General features: G+C 38.5%; 3 protein-coding genes and 1 non-coding gene across 10 annotated transcripts; all 4 read left to right on the forward strand.

Moving 5' to 3' along the window:
• Positions 1 to 9,337: 9,337 nt before the first annotated feature.
• On the forward strand, positions 9,338 to 13,943 carry LOC103454182 (uncharacterized). 6 transcript variants are annotated; one of them, XM_029092374.2, is made up of 11 exons: positions 9,338 to 9,683; positions 10,114 to 10,350; positions 10,486 to 10,616; positions 11,043 to 11,151; positions 11,246 to 11,285; positions 11,549 to 11,638; positions 11,759 to 11,858; positions 11,972 to 12,108; positions 12,195 to 12,297; positions 12,529 to 13,190; positions 13,417 to 13,943. In XM_029092374.2, the coding sequence occupies exons 2-11, from the start codon at positions 10,212 to 10,214 to the stop codon at positions 13,691 to 13,693; spliced, it is 1,788 nt and encodes a 595-aa protein (XP_028948207.2). In that variant the 5' UTR covers positions 9,338 to 9,683; positions 10,114 to 10,211; the 3' UTR covers positions 13,694 to 13,943. The 6 variants fall into 6 exon arrangements, with proteins under 6 accessions (XP_028948207.2, XP_028948208.2, XP_028948212.2 ...); XM_029092375.2 differs by having other exon boundaries at positions 9,348 to 9,668; XM_029092379.2 differs by having other exon boundaries at positions 9,423 to 9,668; positions 10,194 to 10,350.
• Positions 13,944 to 14,370: 427 nt separating this feature from the next.
• On the forward strand, positions 14,371 to 18,006 carry LOC103454183 (iron-sulfur cluster co-chaperone protein HscB homolog). Of its 2 annotated transcripts, XM_029093028.2 has the most exons (9): positions 14,376 to 14,781; positions 14,918 to 14,998; positions 15,144 to 15,240; positions 15,345 to 15,434; positions 15,934 to 15,999; positions 16,451 to 16,519; positions 16,931 to 17,073; positions 17,478 to 17,580; positions 17,677 to 18,006. In XM_029093028.2, exons 1-7 carry the CDS (start codon positions 14,417 to 14,419, stop codon positions 17,066 to 17,068), a joined length of 906 nt encoding a protein of 301 aa, XP_028948861.2. In that variant the 5' UTR covers positions 14,376 to 14,416; the 3' UTR covers positions 17,069 to 17,073; positions 17,478 to 17,580; positions 17,677 to 18,006. The 2 variants fall into 2 exon arrangements, with proteins under 2 accessions (XP_017192765.3, XP_028948861.2); XM_017337276.3 differs by lacking the exon at positions 14,918 to 14,998 and having other exon boundaries at positions 14,371 to 14,781.
• A 472-nt stretch (positions 18,007 to 18,478) lies between these two features.
• On the forward strand, positions 18,479 to 18,551 carry TRNAR-UCU (transfer RNA arginine (anticodon UCU)). The gene has a single exon. It is a non-coding gene; the product is annotated as a tRNA-Arg (tRNA).
• A 1,193-nt stretch (positions 18,552 to 19,744) lies between these two features.
• Positions 19,745 to 21,717, forward strand: LOC103414934 (fra a 1-associated protein). The gene is made up of 2 exons (XM_008353291.4): positions 19,745 to 20,068; positions 21,096 to 21,717. Exons 1-2 carry the CDS (start codon positions 19,872 to 19,874, stop codon positions 21,469 to 21,471), a joined length of 573 nt encoding a protein of 190 aa, XP_008351513.3. The 5' UTR covers positions 19,745 to 19,871; the 3' UTR covers positions 21,472 to 21,717.
• Positions 21,718 to 21,870: the final 153 nt, after the last annotated feature.

Here is a 21,870-nt window from a genome sequence, read left to right on the forward strand (position 1 = left end):
ATCGGTAAGAACTCTAAGATGTGATTTGATAATTGTTCTAGGCGATGATGGTTTGTGATATCTCGATATGCGTGCTAGGGAGTCATAGTGCGAACCTCAGGTAAGTGGGTCTTTTCTTTTCTATCGTGTGTGTGACATCCCACATCACCCAGGGGAGTGATCCTTAAATGTATATTCCCATCCCTACCTAGCACGAGGCCTTTTGGGAGTTCACTGGCTTCGGGTTCCATCGGAACTCCGAAGTTAAGCGAGTAACGCGCGAGAGCAATCCCATGATGGGTGACCCACTCGGAAGTTCTCGTGTGAGTTCCCAAAAACAAAATCGTGAGGGCGTAGTCAGGGCCCAAAACAGACAATATCGTGCTACGGTGGTGGAATGGGCCCGGGAAGTGGTCCTCCCCGGGCCGGGATGTGACAATTTGGTATCAGAGCCTAACCCTGGCCGTGGTGTGCCGATGAGGACGTCGGGTCCCTAAGGGGGGTGGATTGTGACATCCCACATCACCCAAGGGAGTGATCCTTAAATGTATATTCCCATCCCTACCTAGCACGAGGCATTTTGGGAGCTCACTGGCTTCGGGTTCCATCGGAACTCCGAAGTTAAGCGAGTAGCGCGTGAGAGCAATCCCATGATGGGTGATCCACTGGGAAGTTCTCGTGTGAGTTCCCAGAAACAAAACCGTGAGGGTGTAGTCAGGGTCCAAAGCGAACAATATCGTGCTACAGTGGTGGAATGGGCTCGGGAAGTGGTCCGCCCCGGGCCAGGATGTGATGGTGTGTGTGTATATATATATATATATATATATATATATATGATTGATAATTCCATAAACGTTTATAAATTGATTATTAATTATGATTATTGTGAATGCTTTGAAGTACTAATGTGAACTACGAATGACTTGATCCTTGTTTATGGTACATGGGCAATCTAACAAGACGTTAGATGCAGCCATACAATTTTTGAAACAAAAATCTTGTTTGGGAATTGAGCAATGTGAAGGAAATTGGTGAAAACACAAGATTTAACCTTATGTTTTTAGTGATTGGATGTTGGTCATAAATCAATGTGGAAGGAATCAAGAAATTGAAATAAGGAAACGTAAGTAATGATAGTTAATTTAACTATTGTTTAGTTGGATTTATGCCCGATAATTATTTCCGAAAATAAATAATTTGGGAGTAGGGCGTTATAGATTGTGCATTTTACGCCACATTATATATATATATATATATATGTATATATATATATATATGTGTGTGTGTGTGTGTGTGTGTGTGTATTGGAAAAATACTATGATATGGTTGAGTTTTAGATTTGCATTATGGCATATCCATGTGTATATTACCTGCACATAATTATTGTGAACGCTTGAAGTGCAAAGGTGAACGCAGGACACCCAGGTAAGTTCAGGTAAGTTTATGGTATTAGTTGAAATGATGGAGTTATGACATGACTACATGCATGCTTTAAGCAACTCCAACACTGTCGTACGGGTTGCCCATGAGTCGTACATGTTATGTTGAGATACATTGAGAGCTCATAAACCTACACCTTGGTGTTAGTGCTCCCGTCCGTGGCCAGGACACAGTCCTTCACGTGATGTTCACCTCCTGCACCTTACGCTCACCTTGGATCCAAGGTAGGTGCACAATCTTGTCGTACAAACCACTATAGGTGGTTCCGACTCGTAGGTGACCTGCGATTATTCGCACAGTCTTCACGTGATCGTAGCACTTAAGCGTATTTATTTACACCCAGTCCTGTTGTACAGACCACTTTAGGTGGTTTCAACTTGTGTGTAGGTATACTTATTGAGCTATGGATAAGTCATACAGGTCACTTGAGGTGACTTCAACTTATGAGCTAGCATATGTGATAAGTTATGTGATGAGCTAGTATATGCGATGAAATAAATGATGAGCTAGCATATGTGATAAGATATGTGATGAGCTAGCATATGCGATAAAATATGTGATGTGCTAGCATATGTAATGAAATATGTGATGAGCTAGCATATGCGATGAAATATGTGATGAGCTAGCATATGTGATTAAATATGTGATGAGCTAGCATATGTGATGAAATATGTGATGAGCTAGCATATGTGATGAAATATGGGTAAGTCGTACAAGTGATAGGTGACTCAAACTTAGGAGTTAATATCAGCCGTACATGTCACCATAGGTGACTCCGACTTGCGTGCTAGTATGAGTTATTAATCACATGATTATTGATATTGCTGATGAGATGCTATGTTGTGGTATATTTATGGTTTTACTGTTGATGTACTTTTGAATTCAAATTGATACATGGTATGATTTTTCTAGAAACTATCCAGGTGTTGTAGCGAGGGATTATAATGTTTTATATGGTTTCTATTCAAATTTTATTTCGAGGACCACTCACCCTTTTTTGTTTTCACCCTCTAGGCTTTATTAGCTGAGCTTTCTTATCGTTGAAGATTCATGGCGATTCTTAGTATTGGAGATTCTTTCGAGGGTACGATTCTTAATCCACTCTACTGTACTTACTTATGCTCTAACGTCACGTGTGAAGTATGTTTGTACCATATTTAAGGCGTCCGTATTTAGACATTGTATAAATAATCGGGGGACTCGAATGTAATTATGTAATAAATGAAGGGGCAAATATGTAATAAGTGAGAAGCCCTTATTATATAAAAGGACTCATCACTCTCATCACTCTCCTCATTGGGGGGGGTCAAGATTTAGGCCATGGGAAGAGAGAAAATAGGCTAGAGAGCACACTGCCTCTAGCCTTTTTGTATATTCACCATTCAGAGTGAAACAATATCAACATCAGTGTGGACGTAGCCCAAACATTGGGGTGAACCACGATACATCTTGTGTTCTTTACTTTCTTGCAGATTCACGGTAGGATTTACGTTGTTCCAAGACCATTCCGATTTTGTGCATCAACATTCGGCGCCGTCTGTGGGAACCGACACGAAAAGCTATGTCGGTTCTCTTTCATTTTTTCATCTCACCACCGTGAGACCTCACAATATCCACCGTGAATCTGCAGAAACCCAAAACCTGGATTTTCCTTTGGATCTGAGCAAATCCCTCATTCCTCGAGTACATCATGTCCCTCTTATTTTGTGTAATTCCAGTTACATGAACTTCCTCTCTCCCTCTCTCCATCTTTAACCCCGAAAGCTCCAAACTTTCTCTCTCTAAGATCTAACCCCTGAAATATTGTAAAATGACAACAGAGTCTCAACATGTTCGTCATTTCTTTCTCCAAATTCATCACCTTCTCATCCATTTCTTCCTCAAGTCTCCCAAAGTATCCAACTCTGTACCCTTCACTTTCACCAAAATTCCCACCGTATCCCCTCACTCACTCTTCCAGAAAGCTCTCGGTCCTGGTGTTTTCCAAGCCCTCCAAGGCGGAGGAAGAAAATGAGTTATCGTTGGAGCCGGAGGACGAGTGGTTGAAGAAGCTGCTAGACAAGAAGAAGCCACTGTAAGCCCACAACCTTCCCTACATCGAGGCCTGGCTGAGGAATTTGGGGTTTTACCAGAGTGAAGAGGACCGGGCGGTTTAGCTGGTGGAGAAGCTCGAGTGGCACACGCAGCTCTTCCTCGACATGCAGATCTCAAACTTAACACCATCATCGTCACTGGAAGATCAAATTGGACAGAAGCCCATGTCTATGGGATTTAAGTTGGAGTAGGCTCCCAAAGTCCTCTTTGTTATCGATCTCTCCACGTTGCTGACAGAAGATCAAATTGGAGTTTTCAAAGATTTATGATTAACGATAGCTTTCAGAAGTTGACACCAGATTGGAACTCTCTATCGCACAGCCCAGATCATAGAATCCTCCCATCTGCTTGGAAGCTCAAGAAACTATGCAACTGAGGAGGCTATACCTCGCTCTTCCGTGGAGCGCTGTGGCCATTGCATGTCACCCGAATCGGCTCCTCCAGCGATACGACGACGATGCTCACCACAGCCTCCCCGACGACCGTTCCCTCTTTAGGTTCTGGATCTCCCTCCGAGGGTCCAGTTCCTGCTAATGGTGTCGTTTTGAATCGGTTCTCCGCCGCCGAAACTCCCTTCATTTTTCAACACCTGTTTATCACGGCTTTGATTTTTGTGGTTATCTGACTTTTCACCGAAGGATAGGCTAAATGTGGGTTGTACTATGATGTTGTTGAGAGAATATTTCAGAAAAAGAAAAAAGGAAGAAATGAGTAGAAAGGAGAAGTGACAGGAATAAAAGTGGAAAGCAAAAGTAGAAAGCCAATGAGCTAGAAATGCAAGTGCGGGAGATCATTGCAAGCATCCAATGCAGTCTCCTCAGATTCCATGGGCATCGACAACCAGTAAAACCAAAGAAGAAGCAAAAGCAGAAAGCAAAAGTAGAAAAAGGGAAAAAAATAATGAAAAAGGAAAAGATGTCTGGAGATGGAGAAAAGCCGAGGAGGAAGTGGAAAACATGGCACACCCATACCCTCTGTCATTGATGAATATTTTATTAAGTTGTCTTCTGCAAACTGGAGCAATTATCAACATAGTTATACTGATGTATAAAGAAGGCAGCATGCCCAAAAAAAAAAGGGCAAGATAGTGGGATGAAATGTTATGTAGAGGGCGAAGGCCCGTATGCCCAAAAGAGCCAGGCCCAATGGCTTCAAACTCCAACCTCCATCCCCCCACTTAAGGTTTACCTACTACTATCACCAACCAGGTGATCAAAAGTACGTCCAGTACTCCAAAATTATTCGGCAGCCTACCACTATTATCACCAACCAGGTGATCAAAAGTACGTCCAGTACTCCAAAATTATTCGGCAGCTTATCGCTATTATCACCAACTAGGTGATTAAAAGTATGTCTAGTACTCCAAAATTATTCGGCAGCCTGCTGCTATTATCACCAACCAGGTGATCAAAAGTACGTCTAGTACTCCAAAATTATACATAAGCATCACTCATGTCAATCATACATAAACATTCATGAGCATCACTCATGTCAACATTCATGAGCATCACTCATGTCAATCAACATAAATATTCATGAGCATCACTTATATCAATCAGCTTCGAAAGCTTCATTTACAAAACTCCGACTTCAAAAGCTTCATTTACAAAAGCTCCAGCTTCAAAGCTTCACTTTCAAAGCTTCACTTACAAAGTTTCAGTGCACGGTATACAAAGACAGCCTCCGAACAACCGCCATTTCGGTTCATACATGGATTGAATTTGAAGTCTCCAGCCAACAGACTCTATTGACTGAAGACTTGGGGGACTACACTATGTACCATATATTGGGCTTCCGCAACTAGGCCTCATGAAAAATACTTGGGGGACTTAGCCCATTATTTATGTATTGATGAGCGAACCTTTATTATATAAAATGGACTCCCTCACTTTCATTAGAGAACACCCATTATTTATGTATTGAGGAGTGATCCCTTATTCTATAAAAGGGACTCCCTCACCATCATTAGAGAGCATCGCTGTTTGATGAGCAACCGCTTCGTCGCAAGCATCAACTCTAGCCCATCATTTATGTATTGAGGAGTGAGCCCTTATTCTATAAAAGAGATCCCTCACCTTCAATGCCACAAGCCGAGCCAACAAAGGCAACATAAGCCACAAGCCAAGCAGCCTCGCAACATGTGCTACTTCTAGTTGAGCATCATTTCACATTGAGCACCGCCTCATATAGAGTATCAGTTCTAGACGACATTTAGTTACTTAGGCCCACACATGGACTGAATTTCAAGTCTCCAGCCAAAAGACTCTCTTGACTAAAGACTTGGGGGACTACTGTTTGTACCATATTTAGGGCCTCCGTATTTAGACCTCGTATAAATACTCGGGGACTTGAATGTAATTATGTAACAAATGAAGGGGCAAATATGTAATAAGTGAGGATCCATTATTCTATAAAATGACTCCTCACTCTCCTCATTAGGGGGGGTCAAGATTTAGGCCATGGGAAGAGAGAAAATAGGCTAGAGAGCATACTGCCTCTAGCCTTCTTGTATATTCATTATTCAGCGTGAAACAATATCAACATCAGTGTGGATGTAACCCAAACATTGGGGTGAACCACGATACATCTTGTGTTCTTTACTTTCTTGCAGATTCACAGTCGGATTTACGTTGTTCCAAGACCCCTCCGGTTTTGTGCATCAACAAAGTAGGTTCCTTCCCGCTCACCAGAGCACTCTGGTATTTAGGCACTCTTAGGTTTAAATTTATTCACATTTTCCCACATCATCACACTTTATGGCTTCGTCACCTTCCAGGTGTCACCCAGCGCAGCTCAATTCGGAGTCCTAGTGGACATTCCGAGTTGAGGTGTGTAAAAAATCATTTGAACCAAAAGTTATTTAACTATATATGTAGCAATCCTTAATTGTATATATAACAAATAATGTATTCACCATGAACCATTCATTTATTTAAAATATTGAATGACTAAATAATAATAATTAAGAAGTTAAACAAATTTTTTTTAACAAACAATGTTATCTACACTAAGAAAGTGAGGGGGTATGTTAAGTACTTAAGTCTCACAATGGATTAACAATAATGGAGTTCAAATTCATTATTTTTGCAAGAATTGAACATAAGACCTCTGACTTACAAATAAAGAGAAATATCACTACACTATAATATTAAATGGCAGAAGTTAAACAATTTCATGTAAAACTTTTAACAATAAAAGTACGCTATTTCAAAAGAATGAACTCAAGTACTAGATTAACTAATAGTCAGCCACTTAGTACTACGGTTTAATAGTATTCATCTTCAATTGTAAGTGAGATATGTTAGGTTTGATTCTCGCCAAATGCGAAATTAAATCACATTAGTATTGCAAATCCATTATAAAGTTTAACCCACTTTTTCATCTTTTTAATGTAGATACTATTGTCTGTTAAAAAAAAACAAAAAAAAAAACAAAAGTAGTAGTCAATTCGAAAGCTAGCTAGCTTGCATGAATGGCCCGGAACTAATCAATTAACCCGGACCACTGAAATTTGATCCAACGGTTACAAACAGAAGATCATCTAAAAATTATGATAATTATAACCGTTAAATTAAATTTCAATGACCCGAGATAATTGATTAGTAAGCTTAGCTCATTTGGATTCGGAGGGAATCCGATCCCTAATACTAATGGCCCGAATCTAGTAGTGGCTGCCTATTCCTTCCAACCGAACCAATAAAGAAAATGCAAAGGGCCACGTCACTGAATGCCCTACGTCCCTAACTGATTGACGAATAATTCAACGTGTCAACCACCCTCTTGCTGCAATCACCATCATGTCACGTGTATTTTATTCATTTGCACCCGTCACATTGATTATTCAAAGAAAAATATTGAGAGAATTTAAAAATATATATATTTTGTAAATCGTGGCAGTAAATAAACCTTCATGATTTACAAATTTTGAAAGAAAAAAAAAATCAACCGTTAACAAACAAATCATAGAATTTAAAAAGATGATCTTTCTAACCTTATGGAAATAAATATTTGATGTTTGGTATATTTAGGTGAACTGACCAAAAAACAAACACAAGTGTATATCTAGATGTGATGTGACAAACTCTAAAATAATTTGTCTCACTTTTTTCACTTTCTATTTGTTAAGAGTAAAAATAAGTGTGTGAAAAATATCTGTCTTCAGGCATCAGTATTTTGACATTTGACAACACCCGCATGAACAATTCTTGGTGGCTCACTACGTACAAGTTTTAGATTCTCGCTAACAAAATTTGACATCTATTTTCATTTAGATGATTTCTACCAAATATGATAACATATTGTTTATTGGATAAGTCTGATGAGAATTAAGAGACAAAATTAGGCAGAGCTGTGCACAAAGTCAAAATTGAAAACCCATATCGCTTCCCCATATTTGGCAACAATAGCAAGTTAATTTTGTCTCCATGAACCTATACCTTCTTTGGCAAGTAAATATGATTTACAATCAACACGTTATCTACTTTTCTTGTTAAGTTAAAATAAATTGGCCTTTTTTTTTTTTTGTGGTTCCTACTCAATCCCTGTGATGAAAAAGTTGATATTCTCCGCCTTATGGTGAAGTCTGTTAACAATCACAAAGACATTGTTATGTTTTTTTGACCAGGATTCTCTCTCATACTCTTTCTATCCTTTTTTCATCAATTCCTTTCTCACTCTCTATTTTGTCTTTCTTTTTGTATAAAAAAAATTAATATAAGATATTGACGTGACTTAGTTGTGATCATTTAAATAGAAGTGGAGGGAAGAAGAGGGAAAAAAAGAGACCAGAGAATCATTCTCCATGTTTTTTAACCACTGGCGTGATTTAATGTTTCTTACATATTCAAAATATTAAATATATTCTTAAGCTAATCTGGAAAATATGATATCATAAGTGGGCTCCACTAGTGCCACATCACAAACTTAACATTTTTTTAACAAATTCGACGGAATGTGACAAAAGTCGAGTTTTAAGAAATACAGTGGCGCAAATTTTGTTTCAGAGAACAAAGTGAGATTGAATTAAAGTTTTAAAGTTCATAGCAAAAAATAAGTTTATTTGTTTCCAAACGTTCATCGCATTTGTTCATCTAAACAAAATCTTACTTCCATTTTGCTTTTTCAGTCCATAGATTCTTCGTTTGTCAGTATGTATTAAGGAAAAGAATTCTCGGAGATCTCATGATTATGATCGTTCATCGTACATGTTAAGGTAAAAAATTATTTAAAATTTAAAATTTAAAATTAAATATAAATAGTACCTAACGAAAATTGACTGCACAATGTATGATGAACGGTCACGATCACGGAATCCCCAAAATTCCCAAAGATCCTTTTCCATGTATTAATTCCCCCCAACCTCCCCATTAAAGTATATGTGGTTAGTAGGACACATTCAAGCGCTTTCTCAACCGCCCCATACCGCTCCACAACGACCCCCTCCCACTTTTGTCTTAAAGAGACAATACATATCTCCACACCAATGAATTATGTTAAGTTATAAGTACGGTCTAGTGATAATTTTTCTTTTTTTATGAATTTTACGTTCTATTGTCTTTAAATGATAAATTCGATACTAATAATAAAGTACGGTTGAGTGATAGTCTTCTTCTGAAAAATTTCATGTTTGATTCACTTTAAATAAAGAGTCCATACTTAATTATTGTTTGTTTAAAAGTACGGTCCAATGATAATCTTCTTTTAAAAAGTTTAAGATTCAATTGTCTTTTGATAATGAGTTGGATAAATATAATAAGTGGTAATCTTCAAAAAGAATTTAGATTATATTTTCTTTAAATAACAAGTACGATACTTAATTATTATCGGATTGAAAAACCCGTCCCCATTACTATTTATAAAAATGAAAAACAAATTACGTATTTTAATTTATGATACGTACTTCAACTGTCAACATATGGTTTTAGTTATCAGCTAGGCGTCTGCAATCGTTACGCCCAAGGGGAAAAAGGGCCTATTTTTTTTCCATGTTCGAAACCCGTCTGGGTGGTATCAACGATCAGGTGGCCTTGTCTATTTTCTCAGTGCTCGGAATCATTACTTTTTTATTGAGATCTGCACATCCTCAAGAATTCAGTATTCAAATTCTGGGTTCTCTGCAGACTCCACAGTTGTGAACTGGGCAGCAACTGCAACTGGTAGGAGAGCTTCCTGTGAGTCCAAGTTTTAAACTTTTGATTCAATGTTTTTATTTTATTTTTTCGTTTTTGTTATCTATGATGCTGTTTATGGATTATTTTTATTTATTTATGAATTTCATGGTAATTGGATTCTTTTAGGCTCAAGAATTAGTGTATCTGTTTTATTCTGCACCCAGCTGTTCAAAACTGAATTTTTGTTGTTGTGAATATTTGAGTGTTTTGACGCGAGCATATTTTACATTAAATTCATTTAAACTACGGGAAATAGAATTTGAACTTTGGGGTGCGGAGAACGCACTGCTCTAACCAACTTGGCTAAAGTAAAAAAGAAAAACCTGTATTTGGTATAGCTGTTTGTGTCTTTTTTTTTTGGCACATATATGGATTTAGAGGTTTATTCCTGATTATTACAGACTCTAATTTTTGTTTTGAATATAATTAGTTAAGGGGTTGAAACTGCAAAATATTGGGAATATCTGGCTTGATTGTTAGCATAAGTTTCTGAGAGAAGGATCTTCCCAGTTTCTTGGAGATGCGAACATGGAGAAACCGCGAAAGATCACTCAGTACAGGGAGAGGCTGGACAGAACACTAGCATCTCCTAGTCTAACTGATAAGGAAGCATTGAAAACCCTCGTCAAGAATCAGCTGATTCGTTCCAAGGAAAATGAAAATGAAGGTTGTTAGTTCTTAACAACTTCCCTTTCGAGTTTGACATTTTTAGTCCGGCACCAATCATGCACCACCAATATCTTAAGATAGTGTAAGCAAATATGTGATCACTTAATAATGTTTAGATTTATGGCTCCTGCAGGATGCAGTGAGAATGAGGTTGAAGAAAAGACGGCTGAAGTATCCAATTTACTGGACATGTTAAGAAGTGCTTCCTTTGTTGATGACAAGGGATTGAATACCCGTGAGACCACAACCCAACCCGAATGGAAAGTATGTTATCGAATCTGCATTATGTTCTTCAAATCCTGCTTTGTCCCTCATGTCCTCGATTATAAATTTGCTTCTGTAGAATCAATTCTCTGCGTTTTAATAATTGAGAGATTTAAGGCTGCTGATTTTTGTTGTCATGCACAAGGGGAAAGAGGTTTTGACTCTCTTTGTGTACAACTTCTAAAACTTAACATTATCATGAACATTGTAAAGTTATAATTTTTTACCTTCGCTTGTTTGAAAAATGGTTTGTATTTTTAGAAGAGGGGGGGGGGGGGGTGGAGGGGTGGGGCGGTCTTCAATTGGGATGTTGATCAGTAGTCGTTAAATGTTATAATGATTATTAAGTTGTTCTATTCTTTAATCGACAAGGTGTTGTGACCCCTATATCATGACACTTACGTTAAAAATATACTTCTGTTACAGTTAAAACAGGATAATGAAGAGTTCCGTGTGATGTATCGTGAGGGGATTGAAGGCAGTCCCTTTCATACATTACTTGCTGAAGGCTATGTAGACGGGCCTGTAGATGTCTGTAAGTGAAATTAAAATACTTGAAAGTTCATATGCCTCATTAACAATATCGAACTTTAAATAAGTCAAGACTAACAAGTTTCCTTTTGTTGTAGGTTTATGCATCTCATGGGAGTCAGACCTTTACAAGAAATGGTAAGTCATTTCAGTCACTGCATGCGCACTTGATTTATGCATATATTTGTAATGAGATATGGTCTGCTTGATGGAGTTTATATCGAAAAAGTTCTTTTCTGTTTTGTCCTACACTTCTTTCATAAATAATTTATAGTGCTTCTACCTGAGAGAAGTGGGCTGCAATTTCGCATCAAGGGTGTCGTTAAGGAGCTAAATGACTATGTACTGAAGGGATTTAACTCAAGTTAGACAATAAATGGGTTTATTTTAACTTCCTCCAGGTGGCCTCAGTCTACAGTTCCAACTTTCAAAGTCCTCTCTACCAAATGTCTGCAGAAGGTCCGGATCGGTGAACAGATATCTTTAGTGAGGTTTGTCTAAGACAAAACATAAAACTATATCATGTGTTAAAAATTTCTTATTTGATTTCTTTCACTTTCGAAAATATTTCCATATGAAATGCTGACTTTTGTTATATTTTTGGAAGAAAGGATGAAAATTCCATGGCCACTTTCACCTAGGGAGGTTGCTGTGTACTATTTTATGTTTGAGTACTTCCAAGATGATCTGATTGTTGTGCTCTTGAAATCGGTAGGTAACCGAAAGTCTTTTGGCTTCAATTTTATTTTGGTACCCATATTCCCAATACTGCAATTCCAAAATAGAAACCTGAATAAACTGATTTATCACAAATCTCGTCTCAGATCTCCGACTTGGAAAGCATTGATGGTACTCATTGTCCCATCAATGAGGCTACTGCTGGATCAAAGGATGCTGTAATGATAGATTTGGTGGGTGGCTTTGCTTTGCAGAAGGTTACCAACGAAAGAAGTTACTTTCGGTAAGCTATGGCTACTTGAATGTAATATCTGTTGACTTTGTTCTGTGGTTTGTAATTAAAGCTTTGAACAATGTTTATTATTGTAGGACAATAGCAAGTATGGATATAAAGATGGATTTTGTCCCGCCATCCCTTATAAATTTTATCTCGAGGCAGCTCATTGGCAGTGGTTTCAAACTCTATCAAAAGGTTATATGTTTCGTATTTAAGTATAAAACGATGCAGCTAAAGATTAGACATATGGAACAAAGTATATACTCAGAGATATTTCGAAAAGGAAGGGGAGGGTAGAGAAATTTCTTGAGGTTGCCCGTTGGGCGTTCTGCCGAAACTGCATGCAAGCATCCCTTCACTATGGGACTCTATTTTTATCACTTTTCTTCACTTTTTCCAATGCTTAACACTGTTACAAACTTACAGGTAGTGTCTTCTAAGCTTAACTGCAACGAAGATTACAGTAAGGTCTTGAGTGGCCCGCTGTACTCTCGGATACGTGAAGCTCTTTATTCACATAATGAATCAAATGGGGCTTTGGAAGAAAACAAGCTACACAGTGACACATTCTGTCTCTCGGAAGAACATCTGGAAAAAGATAAGACAGATGAGAGTTTGGTAGTTGTGGATCAGAAAGTCGATAATGATGACCCTGCAATTGAAGCTGCTCCAGATGATGCACAAGTTAACCTTGCAAGTGAAGCTGCTTCAGAAGTTGCACAAGTTATAGGTGGAAGCTCATTTGGTGAGATTGAGGAGGTAGAGAGCGAAGAAAGCAGGCAGGTTGAGGTTCAAACACCCAACAGAGTTGCTGAAAGGGATCATGTAAATGGAAAGAGAAATGTTTTGATCAGTTCTGAAGTGGAACAAGCTCTCAAAACATTAGAAAAGGTAATTTATAAGGTTCGGCAAAATGGATCGAATGCTCAAATTCAGTCCTCTTCTGGCTTCACCAATGGAATCCCCCCAAAGGAAAATGATGTAGGTAACCCAAAATATTTAGAAGGTGGAGTTTGCGGAAGTGGTGAACATGTTCTTGAAGTATCTAAAGAAGTCGAGACGACTTTGCCCAAGTCCGCAAGGAATAGGTCTGTCGTTCACTACTTCAGATAATTGTGTCAATAATACTGATCATACTTTCTTGTTTGGGGTCCAAATCATACATCGCATAATTTTAGCTCAGAAACTTATTCCTTAAACATATTTTATCGCTTCATTTAGCGTTAAGACAAGACATCATGATCAATCTTTTACTTTCTTGTTTTTATCTAGGATCCAAAAGGTTAACCTTTTTTTATTCAAATTATGTTGCAGTAATGCAGGGTCGAATTCCTTGTCGAAGGATGTTCACCCTAACAGAATAGTACCTACTTCCCTAGAGCAGGAACTTTCGATTTCTTATGACAGTAACCAGGTTGCATTGCGTTCCTCCAAGGACGGAACTGCAGAGGTACCTGTTGTGGATCATATTATGCATCGAACAGACCAGATGAACTCCGAGACAAACGGTGATCATGGAAGTAGCCCTAGTAGAACAACGAAGTCGAGGCAGCATGGAGCGCAACGGTTCTGTTGCTTCAGCATCAGTTAAACACGCAGATTTTTAAGAGGTGGCAAGAGGCTGAAATTTGAAAGAGTGGAATTTTGTTGAAGTCACTATGGTTTTAAGCCCGGTAGATGACTTGAAGAGTGGGTTTGTGATTGTAACATGATACTTATGAGTCATGAGAATAACTGATATGACGCTCGAAGATATAATATACTGTTTTTAGGAGGTTGATGTACAATATTTTAGAATAATCATCTACAATAATGTTTTATTAATGCAACTCCATTTGCCATGTCTTACATTCCGAAAAATAACTCCAACGAAAGGATACACGTCCGTGACATGTAAGTTTTCCTTTGCCATAAGTGGCATACACCCGTGACATATTAGTTTCGCTCAACGAAGGTGACAATCATTTGTGACATGTAAGTTTCTTTCCACATTACTTCAGCCTTGAGGAACACACATGCCAAGTGACTTCTCTTTCTTTGTTGTAGTTCCCTAGCCCCCAAGCCATATGAGATCTGATGTTCACACGCTTAAGAAATCATTGGTAACCATTTCGTTTTTAGTTTTTGTTTGGGATGCCCTAAATTCGACACTTGTGTATAATAAAGGGAACAACCTTAAAAACCTTGGGCCTAAAATCATCTCCAAAAATCAAGATTACCCTTTTTACCCTTCTCATTCAGCCAAATTCCCGCTATGTCCCCAAGATAAACTCTCACTTAAACCCCTTGGAAGTTGCATTCGAACAGGTCTTGTATGCTCCAAAGAATGTCGAATAAGAAGCTGCTCGCTCCTCTCTCCGCCATTCTCCGGCGAACCCTAACTCCGACGACCACTCTTTTCACCTTCAATTCCTCAAGAAATTTCCAATCCCCCGCTTTTTTCTCACCCAAAGTAGAAACGGACCGCCGCCTTTTTCCCTTGGGCAGATTTGATTTTCCCGGGGATCACAGAATTCCCGGGAAATGTTTCGTCAGCTCCCAATCGGTGGAGGAAGCCGACGCTAAGTGCTGGAACTGCAGTGCCTCCGGGGCCGATACGGTGCCGTTTCTGTTGTGTTCGTCTTGTCGGTGCATTCAGCCCGTGGATCAGTCGTTGGATTACTTTCAGATATTTGGACTGTAAGTAATTAAGGCTTTAACAATTACGTTTTCTCTCCCTTTGTGGTTTCTGTTTGTTTGGTTGCTGAGAAAATGAGAGAAAGGTAGAAAGAAAGTGAAAATTTTGAACCTTTTTTGTTTCTTTTTGGTACAAGAGATATTGGGGTAGGGGAATAATCAAATTCGGGACCTCGGGTGCATGCACGAATGCTGTTAACCAACTGAGCTACAAGCCCCAGTGAACGTTTAATGGTTACAAATTGCTAGTTTCTGTTATACTTAATTGAGCATTTCCAACAAATTGGAAGTATAAATTTTGAAGATCTTAGCTAGTGCTTACAGTGATTTGTTTTCAATTTTTTTGTTCAAATTAAAATTAACAGGGAGAGAAAGTATGATAGCAAAGTGGATGATCTGGAGGGGAAATATAAAGCCTGGCAGAAAAAACTGCACCCTGATCTTGTTCATACGAAATCAGAGGTATTTCTTTTACATATCTTCACTTTCATCAATTGGCAAATGTAAAAGATAATACTTTCCGGCTATGGTAAATGTAATTTTTTTTTTAATGTTTATGGTTTTAGAAGGAAAGAGAGTATGCTGCTGAACAGTCTGCTCGGGTGATTGATGCATACCGCACGCTTAGCCAGCCCTTGGCAAGGGCAATCTACATGGTAACTGTGCTTTTTGCCTATGAGGTTTTCATTTGATGCATTTTTCTTGTGTTCAGACCAATGTTCTGAGAACTGGACTGGTTTAGTAGAAAAGGATATAAGTCAAATGTGATTACTTGGTACAGATACAAATCAATCTCGACCCTGATATTATTTATAAACGCTTATATGTGTGTGCGCATTAAGTGAAATGAATATTTACAAGTCCTGAGGGAAAGGGTGCACTTGGGTGTTGTGACCATGATACAAAGGTTCATGACGCGTGTAGTTAAAGCATAGATGACTTCACATTCTTCATTTACAACAGTGTCATGATATAAGCCTATTATTCAATAGGTCACATTTTGAATCTGCGTGTATATTATCACTTCCCTCTGTGGGTAGGTTTCCTTAACTGCATTTTGGTTTCATGGTCCCATGATTCAAAAGATGTAGTTTATTAATGTTTGCTTTTCATATTCTACAAGTTTTGAATTAAATTGTGCTATTTTGTTTTCAGATGAAGCTTGAAGGTGTGGATGTTGATGAAGAAGAGACACTTTCAGAATCAGACTTGCTAACTGAGGTAATTTGAAAAAGTTGAAATTGTTGTATTTATGCAATCTATTATCTCCTTACAATTTTATCCCTAATCTAAAGTGTAGTGATTTATTGATTGAAAAAAATGATAAGAGTTTATTGCTCTAAGCTAGATGGATAATTTGACATGTTTGGAGTGCACATGTTTGGGACAAATATCATCCGTAAGAAAATTTTGTAATCTAGTTGAAGCTTGTGTCATAAAGTTTTACAGTTGCGATGGTTTATGGTCGGATGTGTTTATAAATTTCTATTCTAGAATTCTTTTCCTTCTAGAAATGAATTTGTGTTGCTAATATTGGAGGAAGCATAGTTCCTATAGAAGTTTTGGAGTCACCGAGTTGTTTTTCTTTTGTTTTGATGGATATGCTGAAGTTAAGGGTCATTCAGTGAACATTAATTTGGTTTTCTAATACCTTCTGGTTCGGAAAGTTCAGATTTTGGAAATCAGGGAAGCTGTTGAAGAGGCTGCTGACTCTCAGGCTTTGGATGAGATTCAATCTCAGGTATGAACCTAGACCTTTTTAATACATGTGGGAATAATTAGCAAGAAGCATGACAATTCTTCTCACAAATCGCTTGCAGTCTAATTTGTAGAGCAATTTCCTAGATGTAGTTCTCAAAACTATTACACATTGAAATTGCCGAAAGATCAAAAGTTAAGTGAAGGACTAAGCTACTAAGGGGCCTTCAATGTGATTCTTTAGATTCGACCAAGATTAATTAGTGTTTTATGATCTTTTGAGAGGGGGTCTTATTGTAACGGTTCTGTGTTTACTCAAGTTCCCATGATGAAGAGCTTGCATATTTACCTTTTTAATTCACCTCTTTTTTAATAAAAATATGCATGATGCCAACTTTATTTCCTTTTTATTCGTTTATGTTTTATGAACTCACCTCTGTTCTTGCTCATCTAGATGAAAGAGAAACTAAAGCATTGGTCCGATGCTTTTGCAAACGCATTTCATAGCCGCAACTTTGGAGAAGCTCTAAAAGCTATCCGGAGAATGACTTACTATGAGCGTGTAAATGAAAGTGTTGTAAAGAAGCAGTAATAAAGGTACCCTACGCAACTACTTAGCTAAATCATCAATGTTCAATAGACAAAATGAGTGTAGGAGTCAACGTATAGGGCAGAGGGTGTATAATCATATCTGTGTTCAAGAACGTGACTCTGGGAAAAGGGCTCTGTTCTATTCAATGCACATTTGTTTGGTTTTCTCTTTGGCATGGTTATGCACAAGAACACACACGCAGACAGAGACCTCAAGGGTATTGACCCAGAAACCTCACTTTTGACGGGATTATGGGAGAATGGAGGGTACCATTTGCTTTATATAGTTATGCCGTCATCCTGTAATGTCAAGTAGTAAATTGAATATTTATTTGAAAAGATTGGATCTATAGTTTTTGTTGTTAACATATGAACAGATGGATAATGCTAATGACACTATCATCTGGCAGCTTTCAGGCTCTTAGGATCTCAAACAGTGGTTCTTGAGCAAACAAAGTTTAACTGCATGATTTGACAAGAAGATTTCGTGACAAGAAGATTTCGTGACAAAGTGTGAGTACGTTAAATTTAAGAAATGCTTGATTTTTTTGGCCTATCACATTTTAATGAAATCTGTAACTTGAGACTAGATTGTTCCCCTTTTTACAGCCAGGTTTTACTTGAAGAGATTTTTCCGGCTTACTTTCGATATAAATTAAATGTTGGAAATACGAAGATTGGGCTGAGATTTGTTGGAGCTGCGAATATTTTTCCATCGTTCGATTCTGTAATCTTCTGAAGATGGTTCAGAGGTAGCTCTTAATAATATGATGTTGAATAAATTGTCATTTGTATTAAATTTATGGCAGTAATAATCACTCATGCTTTTTACTGTTGTAAATTTCTAAACCGCGTCTGTCGAATTTACTTGAGTTCAGTGGCAGTAATTGCTTTGTAAGCATGCTGAGTTCATCGCATATGGTATGTTCCTAGTCCAAAGTGTTGTTTGCCTGATTCGTGTCCCTGAATTCTGCACAAGTGAAAGAGGAATCGAAATTCGAAACCCAGATGGATAATACCGTTAACTGTTTCGGGATTTGTTTTGACGTCCCGTTCGTGAATATAAATCAAAAGATTCGAATACAAATTCTAGGAAAACTCATGAAGAACTAGAAGACAATGTCGTTCCTGCGGCGGCAGATGGCCCTTCGAGAAAGAAAATTTCTTGTTGCTCAAGCAAGCAGCGAAACACCAGTTCATTGGAACCCCGAAAACCACATCGATCCAGCGGACGCAGTTTATTAGGCTTTGATGGTTGAGCGACTGTTGCAAAACGATCAATCTTGTACAAGTTTGAGAAGCGGAAATGGATAATCTTGCAGGATGAGCTCCAACACAGGTGCGGAAGAAACCAGCGGATATGATGATAATTAATGTTTAATATATTGAGATTTCAAATGTAAACACAAAAGCGCTCGTGGCCTAATGGATAAGGCATTTGACTTCTAATCAAAGGATTGTGGGTTCGAGTCCCACCGAGCGTGCTTCTTTTTTTTTTTTTGGTCGAAGGTGCGAAATATATTATCAACAAACAAATAAATACAAGAGGTTCAAAACATGTGAAATACAACAAAAAAACAAAGGTACGAAATATATTATCAACAAACAACTAAATATAAGAGGTCCAAAACATGTGAAACACAACAAAAAATAAAGTTACACAACACAGGGCCTAACACACTAGTTGGGGCCCAAAAACTAACACAGCACAAACAAAGCACATTAGTCTTTTGCAGACGCCACCACATTGTACACAGAGTATCATCGCCCGCGCAAACCAACACCCCGTACCGCCGTCAAGCATCCACCTCCCAGAAACGAAGAAGATGGTGGCTCCTACAACTTGCAACAACCACCATGCCGATCGCAACCAAAATATGAAAGAAGCCGGTGGAGAACCCACCGACAACAGTGCCAATGAAGGCAAGAAAATGGAAGGTGGTGGTGTGTACACTCGAGTAAAAACTCTACGCACCTTCCAAAGAAACCACAGCCGAGTGATGTGAGAAAAGAGATTGCAAATCGGAAAGAGGAAGCAACAAGAAGGGTTGGAGCCAACCCGGAGTGGGACTAGAAGAAATTGGAAAAACAGAGTGAGAGGGATAGATGCGAGCCATGGAATTGGAAGGAGAACGGAGGTGAGGGTAGATCGAAAATGGAAAAAGGGTGGAAGAGCAAGGCGGATTGGAAAAGTAGGAAAAGTTAGTCTTAAACATACTTTAAAAGAAAGCATAAGAACAACGGTTACTGCATCACCAATGCTATATACGTACGTACTTTTATCGGTATTTACGTATCATTTTATAATTGATTATCGTGCTTCTGAAATCACTGTACATACTTATCTTTAAAAAAAAGATTAATTGTTTAACTACATCATCAATGTAATATATATACTGTTAATGATAATTACGTGTCATTTCATTATTGTCATATCACGCTTTTGAAATCATTGTACTTACTTAACTCAAAAAAAGTATAACAAAAAGGATTTCACTTCGTCATCAATGCGATATACGTATATACCGTTAACGGTAACTATATGTTGTTTCACTTTTGACGTATTACTTATTGTGTGTGATTAAAAAACATTTCCTAAATGTGCACCAGAGAAAGCCTCGTTTTTGCTTTCCTAGAACATAAGTCATTCTACTTGTTTTGCATTCTTGGTGGGCCCAAACATCCTTTCCAATCAGGTCCACAATGGCCCAGTTCAAGCCCAACAAGCCGCCTTGGAGCCCAAGTAAAGCATCGCAAATATTTCTGGAGTTCGCGAGAACAGAGTCACAGAAGGAAAGAGAAAGATGGGGTGGGTGTGGAGGGACGACGAGGATGATGACAACAATTCAACGGCGATTGACATAAATCCTAGATCGGACGGCGATCGATGCTTGACGAGGAAGGTGGTGAAGACGCAGTGCAAGACTGAGGAGGTGGAGCCTGGAAAGTTCGTCAGGAAGTGCGAGAAGACCGAGCAGCTTCTCAGGGACTGCGCCGGCCGGTAAATCCCAATCTCTCTCATTCTCTCTATCGATTTCTCCATTTCCCTAAGACCCAATGGCAAATTGGGAATATTTTATCTAGGGTTTCCGTGAATTGTTGGAAATTGCCTGTTGGTGTCACTTTGATTTTGTCATATCTATCTTAATTTTGGGATTTTTTTTTAAAATTTTATTTGTTGGGGTGTTATTATTGGGCTTATGGCTTAGGATAGAAATTGTCGAGAATCATAACGTTATGATATTTGATCGATTGTTGTAGGAAATATTGGTTTTTCTGTAATTTTCATTAGAACACGATTCGACATTGGATCCAATTTGTACAGTGTTTAAATTAAGAAAAATATATATGGAAATACGAGACAAGAGAGATGAGAATATGCCGCGTCTTTAATCTTTATGCATTCGTTTATAAATTGTTCGAGTGCACGTTGTTTACAGTTCAGTGAAGTATATATAGCGTGTGGTTAATAAGAGCGTGTTAATAAGAGCGACGCATAAGACGTCTGATTAGATTGTATTGATTCTGCATACAGAAAGAGTAGTGGCTTTGATTTGTATTACATCTGATGAATTGTGAATATAGTTAAAGGTCGTTTTGTGGTTATGCAAAATAGGTTATTGTTAGAGCATCAGTATCAGTTTCAGCACTTCTTTATGCTATTTGTTCCTTGATAAATTGTTTGAGATTAATTTGAACGATGCCCCGAAAACATCAACAAGTATGCGTGTAGAATTGGTTTAGCAGCTGGTAAAACGTTTTATGCTTGTGCGAAAAAAGTTACATTGACATTAGAGCTGAACACTATAATTGTTTGGTATGGGGCTGAATGTGGTAAAACATTTGTAAGCACCATATCTCCGAATGTCTTTCGCAGTCTTTGGGACGTAATTGGAGCTATCTAGTGCTGCAGTGCATAAAAAAGAACCTTTTCGTTTTCTTCCCTTGTTTGAGTATGGGCGGTTTCCATGTTGCGATAACATTGACCAATGTAGAGCCAATTGCTGAGCACTCTTGCTTTTTGTTAGGCCTGTAGAAGTGGTGCAATCCAACAAAGAGTACACTGAAGATGACGTCACTGAAGAGGTGCTCAAAGGGTCTGCCACCTTTGGGTCATCACAGCACGGAGCATTTGACTTCCCAGGGCTACGCGGTGACATTGAAGACGTTGAACGCAACTTTATGGGTGGCCTCAGCCGATTCTTTGAGGCTGCTGAGGAGTTGAAGAGCGGCTTCTTCAGTGCTTTTGGGAACATCTTTGATGAGGGACCTTCCTCCCCACTACCTCCTAGGAGGCGCGAGGTACCCATAGAAGGCCATCATCAGCAGGAAGCTTTTCCTAAAGCAAGCGGTAGCGACGACTCAGGACACGTTGATCTCTCTGGCTTGGCAAGAGAAGTTTGAAGCAGAGTTGTCCATTGCCCGTGATAAGTTAAAAGAATGACCACATCGGTTTACCTGTTAGTATCGTATCTTCCCCTTCTACTTAATATAGAGTACAACATGAAATTTTAGCATGAATCCATCATCCTGCCGTACGATGTGAATGCGCCTGGTAATGTTATACGAATCTTATTTGCTGATTGCATTATCTGATCATATCGTATTGGTTCATGTAAACGCAATCTACGCAATACGTCAATTCTACGCGATACACGTCCATGTATCACAGAATTTTCTTGAACCTTGATGCTCTCAACAAAAGAAGTCCTCTTACGATTGGATAGAGAGATTCTTGGTTGTAACCGGTTGAATACAATTACGTGTCTATCCCTTTAATCCCGTCTCGACTGGAGACATCCG

This window comes from Malus domestica, chromosome 14 (genome assembly GCF_042453785.1).
Source record: "Malus domestica chromosome 14, GDT2T_hap1".
NCBI lineage: Eukaryota > Viridiplantae > Streptophyta > Magnoliopsida > Rosales > Rosaceae > Malus > Malus domestica.

Excerpts from the sequence above, each read along its gene's own strand:
- LOC103454182 (XM_029092374.2), top strand. The coding sequence starts at position 10,212 with ATGGAGAAACCGCGAAAGATCACTCAGTACAGGGAGAGGCTGGACAGA. Across the intron at positions 10,617-11,042 it reads CAACCCAACCCGAATGGAAA|TTAAAACAGGATAATGAAGA; the intron begins GTATGTTATCGA and ends CTTCTGTTACAG. Across the intron at positions 11,152-11,245 it reads AGACGGGCCTGTAGATGTCT|GTTTATGCATCTCATGGGAG; the intron begins GTAAGTGAAATT and ends CTTTTGTTGTAG.
- LOC103454183 (XM_029093028.2), top strand. The coding sequence starts at position 14,417 with ATGCTCCAAAGAATGTCGAATAAGAAGCTGCTCGCTCCTCTCTCCGCC. Across the intron at positions 15,241-15,344 it reads TTGTTCATACGAAATCAGAG|AAGGAAAGAGAGTATGCTGC; the intron begins GTATTTCTTTTA and ends TTATGGTTTTAG. Across the intron at positions 16,000-16,450 it reads AATCAGACTTGCTAACTGAG|ATTTTGGAAATCAGGGAAGC; the intron begins GTAATTTGAAAA and ends CGGAAAGTTCAG.
- LOC103414934 (XM_008353291.4), top strand. The coding sequence starts at position 19,872 with ATGGGGTGGGTGTGGAGGGACGACGAGGATGATGACAACAATTCAACG. Across the intron at positions 20,069-21,095 it reads CTCAGGGACTGCGCCGGCCG|GCCTGTAGAAGTGGTGCAAT; the intron begins GTAAATCCCAAT and ends GCTTTTTGTTAG.